The sequence below is a fragment of the Hordeum vulgare genome, chromosome 3H (genome assembly GCF_904849725.1).
Source record: "Hordeum vulgare subsp. vulgare chromosome 3H, MorexV3_pseudomolecules_assembly, whole genome shotgun sequence".
In the NCBI taxonomy this organism is placed as follows: domain Eukaryota; kingdom Viridiplantae; phylum Streptophyta; class Magnoliopsida; order Poales; family Poaceae; genus Hordeum; species Hordeum vulgare.
In genome coordinates, this window is record NC_058520.1 from 433,914,055 (window position 1) to 433,925,948 (window position 11,894).

General features: G+C 50.2%; 1 protein-coding gene and 1 pseudogene across 1 annotated transcript; both read right to left on the bottom strand.

Moving 5' to 3' along the window:
* Positions 1-1,394: 1,394 nt before the first annotated feature.
* LOC123444116 (cytochrome b561 and DOMON domain-containing protein At3g61750) lies at positions 1,395-3,709 on the bottom strand. The gene is made up of 4 exons (XM_045120733.1): positions 3,197-3,709; positions 2,676-3,072; positions 1,978-2,261; positions 1,395-1,840 (listed from the first exon to the last, which is right to left on the bottom strand). Exons 1-4 carry the CDS (start codon positions 3,377-3,379, stop codon positions 1,577-1,579), a joined length of 1,128 nt encoding a protein of 375 aa, XP_044976668.1. The 5' UTR covers positions 3,380-3,709; the 3' UTR covers positions 1,395-1,576.
* A 5,864-nt stretch (positions 3,710-9,573) lies between these two features.
* On the bottom strand, positions 9,574-9,657 carry LOC123445836 (annotated as a pseudogene).
* Positions 9,658-11,894: the final 2,237 nt, after the last annotated feature.

Sequence of the window (11,894 nt, forward strand, 5' to 3'; positions counted from 1 at the left end):
GAAAAATTGTATGGATTAAATGAAAAAACTTACTGTCCGTCGTCGAAGGGTTGATCGACATCGTTCGACGTTGATGCCACGTCGGTCACTGCAACCGCTGACGTCGAAGCGGAGGGAGAGGGTCACGTCGCCGGTGGAGACGTGTGCGGCGGCGTACCGGCGGTGGCGGAGAAGACGTCGCGTGGTGGACTCGCGGCGGTGGAGACGAGACGGTGGGGGGAGTCCTATCGGCGGTGAAGGCGACGCGTGCTGGACTCGCGGCGTCGGCGGAGACGTGCGGGTGGTGGAGCCACGTCGGCGCCGGAGACGGCGGTAAATACATCGCGTGGTGGAGTCGCGGCGGCGGAGGCGGGCGTGATGAAGATAGGTCTTTTCTTCTTTTTTCCAACCAAACCGTCGACGCGTGGGCTGATGTGGCGTACGTACGACGGACGGGCGGGCGTACGACGGGCGGGCGGATGGGGCGACGGATAATGTACAGAACGTGTAATGACCATACTGCCCTTATACGTTTAGTGGGGGTTGTACCGAAGTGCTTCTCTATTTATATTTAGTGCATAAAGAGTAAAATTAATTTTACAATTTTGGAGGGGGTGGCATGTCACCCATGACATCCCCACTAGATTCGCCCATGACAGCAGGCTTCACGAGGCATGCCCCAAAATTAAGGGTGTGTTTGGTTACTCTCATCAAGTGGAATGTAACGGGTCCATTCCGTTCCGAGGGGTCGTTCTCGTGTTTAGTTGGGTAGAGGAACCGGAACCAACTCATTCTCCGGAACGGCATATTCCTCCAAGACCCCGAATGCGCTGGTACCTCCAAATCGGAGGAACCACGCGGAACCGTCTTCGGCGCTGCCCTCTCCCTCTCCCTATCCAGCACCGCCCTCTCCCTCTCCGGCGGCGCCCTCTCCCTCTCCGTCTGCGGCGGCTCGAGGAGCAGGTGTGCGGCGGCCCGATCAGGTGCGGCGGTGCCGGCCCGAGCAGGTGCGGCGGCGGCTCGAGGAGCAGGTGTGGCGGCGGCGGCCCGAGCAGGTGCGCCGCCCTCTCCCTCTCCGGCGGCGCCCTCTCCCTCTCCCGAGCAGGTGCACCGCCCCCTCCCTCTCCGGCGGCGGCTCGAGGAGCAGGTGCGGCGGTGGCGGCCCGAGCAGGTGCGGCGATGGCGGCCCGAGTAGGTGCGACGGCGGCTCGAGGAGCATGTGTGGCGGCGGCGGCGGCGGACCCGTTCCATTTATTATTTCAACCAAACATAGAAACGTAATCTTGTGGAATGGAATGTCATGGAATCATTCCATTACGTTCCACCTCATTCTTCAACCAAACACACCCTAACCGAACCAGGAAAGGCGTCACCATTCACTCTTCGTCACGCAAACAACAACATTGGAGTAGTACTACATTCAAACACTACATTTCAAATCCAAAACTCATCATCGATACACTAGTCTTGCAGATCCTTGCTACAAGATCCTGCAGAATAGATTACATGCTTACTGCAACAGCACAAGAAGAAGGAAACGAATGAAAATTATAGGGCCTTCAGTGGTTCACAAAACAAGAACCCTAGTCAAGCATAGTTAGTATGTCGTCGTCGCAGGACCGCTGTTGTTTTTCCACCTTGTCCACACGAGGACTTCGAGGGTGATGATAGTGATCAGAAGGATGGCCAGGTTGAAACCATAGCCGATCTTCCACGAGTTACCAGCGCCTCCAACTTTGATTCCCACCACAATGTTAACTGCCGCAAAGAAGAGAACAAGCCTGCCTACCCAATGGTGATACCAGTTCCAGTATTTCCGGTACTTCGAGTCTTTGTTGGGCCGTAGGAAGAATGCAAGAACCTGCAAGGTTACACATACATTCAGTCCATTTAGAACAGTTTTATGAACCTTTTTTTGCGGGATTTTTGTTCTTCGTTGTATAACTAATGATGGCTGGTGGCATGGTTGTTACAAGAAGGGAAGCAGATATCACATACCTGGAGGATACCTAGCACAAGCACAAATATGCCAAGGCCTCTATGTGCCGGAACATCTGCTTGGATCTTTCCGTAGAGTGATACTCCAGCGACAACGCCGGCCAGGCCGAGGATGAAGCCGACGAACTGGATACCACCATGAAGGTAGAACCACAGAGGGTCCCATCCCCTGCAGTACCGAGCGATAATGGCCCCGATGGGCAGGAGGACACCCCAAGCGAACAGGTTGAGCGCCCCATGAGTCCTCTTTAGGCCATTCGGGAAGGAGGAACCTGAAGAGCTGCCTGCAAACAAAGTGCCAAATTGTTTCATCATCTTAGGAATGGCTCATCCTGCAAACTACTACTCCACTAAAGTGACCGAATAAGTTTCGATGGCTTGGTGACTGAGTCATCACATCGCTAATGTTTAAGCTGCCTTGCTCAGTTGATTTGTCAAAGATATGGTATCTCATTCGATCAGGACATATCAGATCACACTGAACTGTCACAGGCATTTTTTTTACATTTAGCTAGAATTTGTCAGGTGCTCGACAATAAAAACTTCCATAACTAATTAACATTTACTGAAGCAACAGTTCCAAACGTACTTATAATGAGCTATCACGTTTGTGCATTGATGGAGTATTTATATTTCCGTTGGGTAAGGTAAGTTTGCATTAGATGCTTAGCAGACGCGAAGGAAGGAACCCAACTCACCTGTGGTGAAATCAAAGGTGATGGACGTCTTGCCCTGGTGCTCGGCAAGACGGTCGTTGACAGGGATGGCAGAGCCGAAGGCGAAGAGCACCTGCTGCTGCTTGAGCTGCGAGTCGAACTTGAGCTGGAAGGCGAGGTAGATCTTGGCCTGCTTGACGAGGACGGTGTGGTCGCGGTTGTTGGAGACGAGGAATCCCCTGTCGGCGACGACCATGGAGGGCGCCTTGCCGTTGAGGGCGAACTGCTTGACGTGGGGCTGCCCCGTCTTGCCGACCCACCCAACCATGGCGCTCGAGCCCACCATGAGGCCGTCCTTGGAGAAGGCCATCCCCACCCACCCGGAGCTGTACATCGCCGAGAGCACCACCCGCAGCACGTTGTCCCCGCCCTGCGCGTACTGGTGGACGAGGAGACAGCAGGATCGGTTCGGTCAGACAGAGGTACTGTAATCAAGAACGCTCCCGGTCCCCCAAGATCACCCCGGATCTACAGCCTAGTGTCTAGCTCGCGGCGGCGCTTACCCGGAGCACGAAGTTGTTCCAGACGGGGCTGCAGGCCAGCCCGGAGTAGTTGCCGACGAGCTCGGGCGGCAGCGCGTCGTCGCAGCTGCCGGTCTGCGCCGTCACCCCCGGCGCGAAGACGACCGACAAGGCGGCGAGCGCGACGACGAGCATCGCGGCGCCGACGCCGGACGCGCGCGCCATTGCTGCTAGCCGGTCCACCGACGCCGTGAAAGGCCTCGATCTGTATTACTCTAGACCTTTCACGGCAAGCTGAATTACTAGCTGGAAAGCCAAGCAAGTGCTGATTCTTTTTTGTCGACTCCCACTTTGATGGCTCTAGTGGTGGTGGGTGGCGACTGCGGCTGCAGCTGGACGGATGCAGCTTGTGATCGTATGCTTAAGATATTCCTTGCTGGTGAGCTGGGCCTTGCAGGCAGAGGCAGGGAGCTTTTTGTCTTGTGACGAGCACTGTCACTGGATCTACAACCAAACCGCAACACGAGGGTGGCAAAAATGCCATCCCCATGTGTGCGCATGCGCCGCTTCTTTGCCTCTTTCCTTTTTTTAAATAAACAGGCGGCCTCGATCCATTCCCCCCACGCGGTTCACGAAAGCGAGCGCAACACCTATTGGATCGGGCATCACGGTAAGAGATTTTCTCCTATGAGCGTTTGCGGTAGCCATTAATCTGTTTTTCGTGCTTTGTCTTGCAAATAAATGGACACTGGCACACAGTGAACACAGAGTCACGGACCTTTGTGGTTTTAGAACATGTACAGTCGGAACTTATAAATCTGAGACCTTAAACGCTCGCGGATCGTTCGGTGAGTGACCGAACACTATCAAATCTAACTCCTATTTCTTGTCTGCACAGTCGCATTTTTCATATTCTTTCTCATATGTTTGACCATTTACACGTGACCGGTAAAAAAAATGATTCGGAGTGTGATGGTGTCTTATGTGACAGACTGACCTGGCGTGTCCGGACGCATCCGCAAATCTTCGTATCGTCCTCATATTTAAGATAAATATGAAAGGTGTCGGTCAGTCCGGGCATTTGAGATGGACATGAAGGGTTTGGTTGGGTTGCGTTTTTGTGACCAGTCACTGATCATACAACGTATCCAAGTCTTTTGAGACGGATATAAGGGATCCAATTATAGATGCTTGTCCTTAGCTTATACTTAAAAAAACTTCATATACATGCAAGCACGTTCTGATCCCAGCTGTCCACGCGCTAAAACGCGTCGCTAAGCAAGTAAATTAGAAGAAAAGACAAGCAAACATACTGATGATTTTCTTGAGCCTTTCTGTAGAACACGAGGACGGAGCTTTGGACAAACATGTATGTTAATCTCCAGGCCGGTACTGTACACCGTCCAACAAACACTGGTTGAATCTAACAAGGGCATGTCGTTGAGCAGCATCAACTGTGTGTGTTAAATAATAGAGTAATATATATACACTTCGTAAGGTTAGAGTGCGATTGATGCCTTCTCTCTCGGTGTGAGCTAATGTGCGTTGATTAACAAAAGTATCACCGGCAAATGTCCATGTTGCCTGGAGAGCATTAAGAGATGCAGGGATCTCGAAATCCAAGCTAAGAGCATCTACATGCCCTTTCAAGGCCCTTTTATCGTCGGCGCTGAAAAAACGACATAGTCGTGTTCTAGAACATCGAATTCCGCCGGTTCAGTTCATTTTTTACTAGGCGATCCGAGACGAAGTCAAACGCACTTGGTGCCACTTTGGGGCTCCGGTGAAAGGAAAACTGGAGCGTGGGTCACCATTCTCAAGCGAGAAACGCATTTTTTCGTCCAGATTCGGCCCACCAGCAACATGACGATACTTCCCCTTTCGCCGCCATGTTGATCCCGGCGCCACCCACCTACCCACAGTCGCTCCTCCGTCGATAGAAAGGCCATTCCCCCGTTGGAAAGAGAGGGTTTTGCCGCGAGAGCCTCCATCCCGCTCTTGGGCGAGCTCTCGAGAACTTCGACCACGAAGTCGGAGATACCATATTTCACGCACGGTCCTCCTCCAGCTATTGACCACCACGTACCGGCAGCATGGCTTGTCTTCCTAAATATGTGTGTGTGAAAATAACTGGGGTAGAAACGTATGCATTATGCAGGGACGTGTGCGTGTTTATATAGGGCATAAGCCAACCAAATACACAAGATTTACAAGGTGGTTAGGATTGATCTTTATCTTTACGAAGGATATATCTACAAGATCAATCCTAACTTAAACAAACACGCACGCCTAATATTACAATGTCTAACACTCCCCTTCAATCACAACTTATCTAAGTTGAGATTGTGACGAAAAATATCTAACTGTCGAGCGGTAAGCGGTTTAGTGAAACCATCCGCCACTTGATCTCCTGTTGGAATGAACCGAATATGCAACAACTTCTGAGCAACCCGTTCACGAACAAAATGATAGTCAATCTCAATATGCTTGGTACGAGCATGAAAAATGGGAATGGCAGATAGGTAGGTTGCACCCAAGTTATCACACCAGAGAGAGGCAGCAGTAGGATGAGCAATCCCCAACTCGGTCAATAGATTTTGTACCCAAATGATTTCAGCTGTGGCATTGGCAAGTGCCTTATATTCAGCTTCAGTACTGGAGCGGGAGCGAGACACAGTAGGTTGCTTGCGAGCAGCCCAAGAAACAAGGTTACTAACAACAAATACAGCAAATCCTCTAGTGGACTTTCTATCATCAGGACAGCCAGCCCAATCAGCATCAGAGAAAGCACTTACCAACATGGAGTTAGATTTGCGAATAGAAAGACCATGAGACAAAGTGCCTTGCAAATATCTAAGAATCCTTTTTACAGAAGTCCAATGGACAGTAGTAGGAGCATGCACAAATTATCAAACCTTATTGACTGGAAAGGAAATATCAGGACGAGTTAGTGTGAGATATTGCAATGCCCCAACAACACTGCGGTACTGAGTAGAATCCTCATCCCCAAGGGGTTGACCATCAAACAAAGACAGCTTCTTAGAGGTGGAGAGAGGGGTGCTAACAGGCTTGCATCCTGGCATAGCCACTCGTTGCAGTAATTCAAGTAAATACTTACTTTGAGATAACAGGATACCACCATCAACAGGAGTTACCTCAATACCAAGGAAATAGTGAAGGAAGCCAAGATCCTTGAGAGCAAAATCTATGTGTAAGTCAGCAAGGAGAGCTTCAACTGCCTGAGGGTGCGAGCTGGTGACAATAATATCATCCACATATATAAGCATAAAAATGATTATACCAGCCCGTGAATATAGAAACAGAGATGTATCACACTTAGAAGGCACAAAACCAAGTGACTGCAGCTTTTGAGAGAGACGTGAGTACGAGGCTCTTGGTGCTTGTTTAAGACCATAAAGAGCTTTATCAAGTTTGCAAACAAGATGAGGTCACTGTGGATCCACATACCCAGGAGGTTTTTTCATGAACACATCCTCTTCCAGAACACCATGTAAAAACGCGTTCTTGATGTCCAACTGTCGCATGCACTATCCTTTAGAGACAGCTATAGACAAAATTAACCTGATAGTGGCAGCTTTGACAACAGGGCTAAAGGTGTCCTCATAATCCAGACCATAACGCTGTTTAAAACCCTTTGCAACCAATCGTGCTTTATAACGATCAATACGGCGATCAGACTTACGTTTAATCTTGTATACCCACTTGTAGTCAATAAGATTTGTACCTTTCTGGTGTGGCACAAGATGCCACGCACGATTTTCCATAAGTGCACGATACTCCTCATCCATGGCCTCCTTCCAACGAGAATGAGCAAGGGCCTCCGACAAATTTTGTGGTTCACCTGTAGCACAAAAGGAGCCCCAACGGATACAACCATCTTTATATTCTTTGGGTTTGAGAGTACCACTGCGTGACCGTGTATGAGGACGATCAGGAGGAGGAGGCGGCGGGGGTGGCTGGAGAGCCTGGCGACGCCGATATGCAGCAGGAGCATCAGACGAGGCCGCCGACACGGACCCAGCAGCATCTACGTCAAGCAGCGAATCAGGAGCCGACACGTGGTCGGGTGACGCTGCGGAACCGTGCGGTTCCAGAATGTGTGGAGAGGATGGCCCACAGCCAGCGGTAGTTGGCGCCGCAGCAGCCGTCGCGGGCGGCTCCAGAATCGGTGAAGGAGACGGCCCACGGGCAGGAGGAGTTGGCGCCGCAGCAGCCGTCGCGGACGTTGCAGCCGAGGGGGGGACCGGCGTGGCAGCCGACCGGGGCAGACCCGAGGAGGATTGCATAGCCGATCGGGATAGCCCTGGGTCCCGCGCCAGGTCCCGCAAGTGGACGATGTCGGCAGACCGACCCGGGCCCGAGGCGGAGCCACCCGAGTCCGCGCATGAGGCCGCGCCACGTGGGGCGGCAAGGTCGGGCGGGAGTGGGCCGGATAGGCACGCGATCCCGGTGCTGATGCGCCTGACGCGCCTGCCGCGCACGATCCCGAGGCGAATCGGGCAGGAGGATCGGCAGGGGAATCCGCGCCAGTAGGATTTTCTGCGGCTGGTGATTCTGCAGCATCGGTGACCTGCATAAAATCATCACTTCTTGCACAATTTTCATTAGATCCTGGAGCACTGGTATGGGAAATAGACACAGTATTAGTATGCACTTCCTCGAGAGGTACTTGGGCCGGCTGTGGAGGAAAAAGAGAAGGTAAAAGGACAAGTTCTGCACGAAGTTGGGCGCCGACATTAGGGTGGAGGGCAGCAAAGGGAAAAATGTGCTCATCAAAAACAACATCACGAGAGACATAAACCCGACCCGTGGACACATCGAGGCATTTATACCCTTTGTGTAGTGGACTATAGCCAAGAAACACACATTGTTTAGAACGATACTCAAGTTTGTGTTTGTTGAATGGGCGCAAGTTTGGCCAAACTGCACACCCAAAAATACGAAGAGAAGAATAATCAGGTGTGATGTTAAAGAGACGTCTGAGTGGGGTTTGGTTATGAATGACACGACTAGGAACCCTATTTATAAGGTAGACAGCCGTGAGGAAAGCCTCATCCCAAATTTTGAGTGGCATGGATGCATGGGCTAAAAGAGAGAGGCCTACTTCAACAATGTGACGGTGTTTGCGTTCAGCGAAACCATTTTGTTGATGAACATGAGGGCAGGAAACATGATGTGTAATCCCAATGCTTTCAAAAAATTGATTCAACTTTTGATATTCACCTCCCCAATCAGTTTGCATGGCAATGATTTTCTTATCAAATAGACGTTCAACTAGAGCTTGAAAGAGGTGAAATTTTTGGAACACATCAGACTTATGTTTGATAAGGTAAATCCAGCTGAACTTACTAAAATCATCGATGAAACTAACATAGTATTTTTGTTTGCCTACAGAAAGAGGCCCAAGGCCCCATACATCGGAAAAAATAAGCTCTCAAGGAGCATGAGATACACTAGTTGAACGAGAGTAAGGGAGTTGATGGCTCTTAGCCATTTGACAAGCATCACAAACTAAATGATGATCTGTTTTATTGGACACGGGAAGATGATGATTACGAAGAATTTGCTACACCACTAGGAAGGAGGGATGTCCTAGACGCCTATGCCACCTAGAGGTAGATGGCTTGACGACTCCAAGAACCTGACGTCCAGGGGTAGCTGGTCAGCCATGGATTGGGTAGAGTCCATCTCTACTTGGACCGTGAAGGATTGTGTTCCCCGTTGCCTGATCATTCACAGAAAAGAACTCAGGGTAAACAATAAGGTAGGCATCACTATCTTTGGCGAGGTGATGGCCGGAAAGAAGACTTTTGGTGGCACTAGGTACATGAAGAATATTATTTAGCTTGAGAGACTCATGAGGGGTAGGAAGAAGTGCATGACCAATATGTGCAATTTCCATACCTTGACCATTTGAGTATGGATTTGTTTCGGCCCGGTGTAGCGATCACACACCGTAAGCTTCTCTAGCTCACCGATCACATGATCCGTTGCCCCCGTGTCGAGATACCAGTTAGTATCAACACCATAGGAGGGAGCATCGGCATTGGCAGACTTGGGAGGATTGCCTTGGCGCTTGGGGTTGTTGTTGAAGGTCTTGTCAAAGCACTTTTTGCAGGACCAAGCACCATGGCAGCATACTTGCAGATCTGGTAGATGAGAGGGCCTTGAGGATGAGCAGCGCCTCCTCCTGGTGGTGTAGCAGTGGTGCCGAAAGTGTTGGGGAAGGCGGCACCACCACCGGTAGATGTACGAGCAGGACCACCACGGCGGCCCCCCTTGGATGCGAGGTTGATGGAGTGGGTGGCAGTAGGGTTCTGGGACTCGATCCTTGTTTCGGCAGACAGGAGTAGGGAAAACAGCTCACCGAGGCCGATGGGATTGTCTGCGGCTGCACGGGTTGAGATCGCAGACACAAAGGAGTTGTAGTCCGAATCCAAACCGTGCAGGATATGAGAGACAACCTCATCTTCATCAACAGGAGTCCCGGCCGCCGCAAGTTCATCTGCGAAGCCTTTCATCTTAGCATAATAGGAAGCAGCGAAGAGATCACCTTTGCGTGATGTGGAAAGTTGGCCGCGAAGTTGGATCTTGCGAGCATGGGACTGTGCCGCAAAAAGCATGAGGAGCATCTGCCACACGTCGGAGGAGGTGGTGATGGTGTGGACTTGCAGAAGGACATCCCGGGTGAGGGATGCGAGGAGGAAAGTCAGAACCTGTTGGTCCTGACTGTACCACGCGGTGTACGCCAGGTTGGGAGTCGAGATCGTCTCCTTCTTCCCGGAGACCTCCGTCTCCGTGGCCAGAACAGCAGGGGGCGCCGCAGAAGTACCATCAAGGTACTCCATCAGGCCGGTAGCCCTGATGTGAGGAAGAACTTGTGCCTTCCACATCAAAAAGTTCTCTCGGGAAAGCTTCTCGGTGCTTGTGTGGCCGAGGGAAGCAAGGGAGGTGGCGGAGTTCATCGCGGCGGCGGCGGTGGTGGAGGAGGGGTTGGACATAGATGGGAAGAGAGAGGCTCTTATACCATGTGAAAATAACTGGGGTAGAAACGTATGCATTATGCAGGGACGTGTGCGTGTTTATATAGGGCATAAGCCAACCAAATACACAAGATTTACAAGGTGGTTAGGATTGATCTTTATCTATACAAAGGATATATCTACAAGATCAATCCTAACTTAAACAAACACGCACGCCTAATATTACAATGTCTAACAGTGTGATGAGATCCGAGACCCACTAGTGCATCAAGAACTGCAACACGATATGGTGGGGCACCTATGGAGGCTCAAGGGCAACACCTAGTTCGATGTGTTTTAATTTGTGTTCGAATAATGAGCTTGCTTCGTTGAACTATTTGATTTGTATTGATTTTTGTGATGAATTATTAGACTGGGAGGCGTTGTATCCGACGTGTCACGTGTCGGTGTTAGGCACAACAGTGTCGGACCACTGCCCACTCCTCTGGACCTGCATGCAGACTTTCATGCCGGGAAACGTTTCCGTTTTGAGTCTTTCTAGACGAAGGCAGATGGCTGTAAGGAGGTTGTGGCGGAGGCTTGGGCGTCGGTGCCATCAAGCGGCAACCCCTTTGTCCACATCTACAGTGGGAGTCCCTATCTACTTTCGCCTGGCCAGTACCTACTTTTACTTGTGAAACATTAAAAAAGCAAGGTGAGGTTATTACCGACTTCTGATTTGGTTCCAGATCTGTATGTGATCCTCCAAAATTCCCTAAAGGCCCCCCGGGCTTGACAAGCCTGAGTGCAGGCGAGTCTTCTCCTCCAGGCCGATCCTCCTTCCGAGTTGCTTGTCCGAACTTGGCTTTTTAGTAAAACGAAGGAGCTGCTAAGCTATTATTAGGTATCAATTTAGGAGCCTTTTTTCATTGGTTCTCGACAACAAGTTGCGCGGGACAACTAGGAAGCTACAGAGCTGGAGCGACCGGTGGATCGGGAATGTCAAGATCCAGAATCTAGATTGCAATCACGCTTGAGATCATCAAGCAGCTCGATGGGGCTATGGAAGGGAGAGAGCTTTCTCCAGCTGAAATCAGACTACGGAGGGTGCTTAAACGCAAACTTCTAGGATTGTGCTTTCTAGAGAGGTCAATTGCACGCCACCAGTATTGGTGTTGGAAATATGCCCTAGAGGCAATAATAATTAGTTATTATTATATTTCTTTGTTCATGATAATCGTTTATTATCCATGCTATAATTGTATTGATTGGAAACACAATACTTGTGTGGATACATAGACAAAACACTGTCCCTAGTAAGCCTCTAGTTGACTAGCTCGTTGATCAAAGATGGTCAAGGTTTCCTGGCCATAGGCAAGTGTTGTTACTTGATAACGGGATCACATCATTAGGAGAATCATGTGATGGACTAGACCCAAACTAATAGACGTAGCATGTTGATCGTGTCATTTTGTTGCTACTGTTTTCTGCGTGTCAAGTATTTGTTCCTATGACCATGAGATCATATAACTCACTGAAACCGGATGAATGCTTTGTGTGTATCAAACGTTGCAACGTAACTGCGTGACTATAAAGATGCTCTACAGGTATCTCCGAAGGTGTTCGTTGAGTTAGTATGGATCAAGACTGGGATTTGTCACTCCGTATGACGGAGAGGTATCTCGGGGCCCACTCGGTAATACAACATCACACACAAGCCTTGTAAGCAATGTGACTTAGTGTAAGTTGCGGGATCT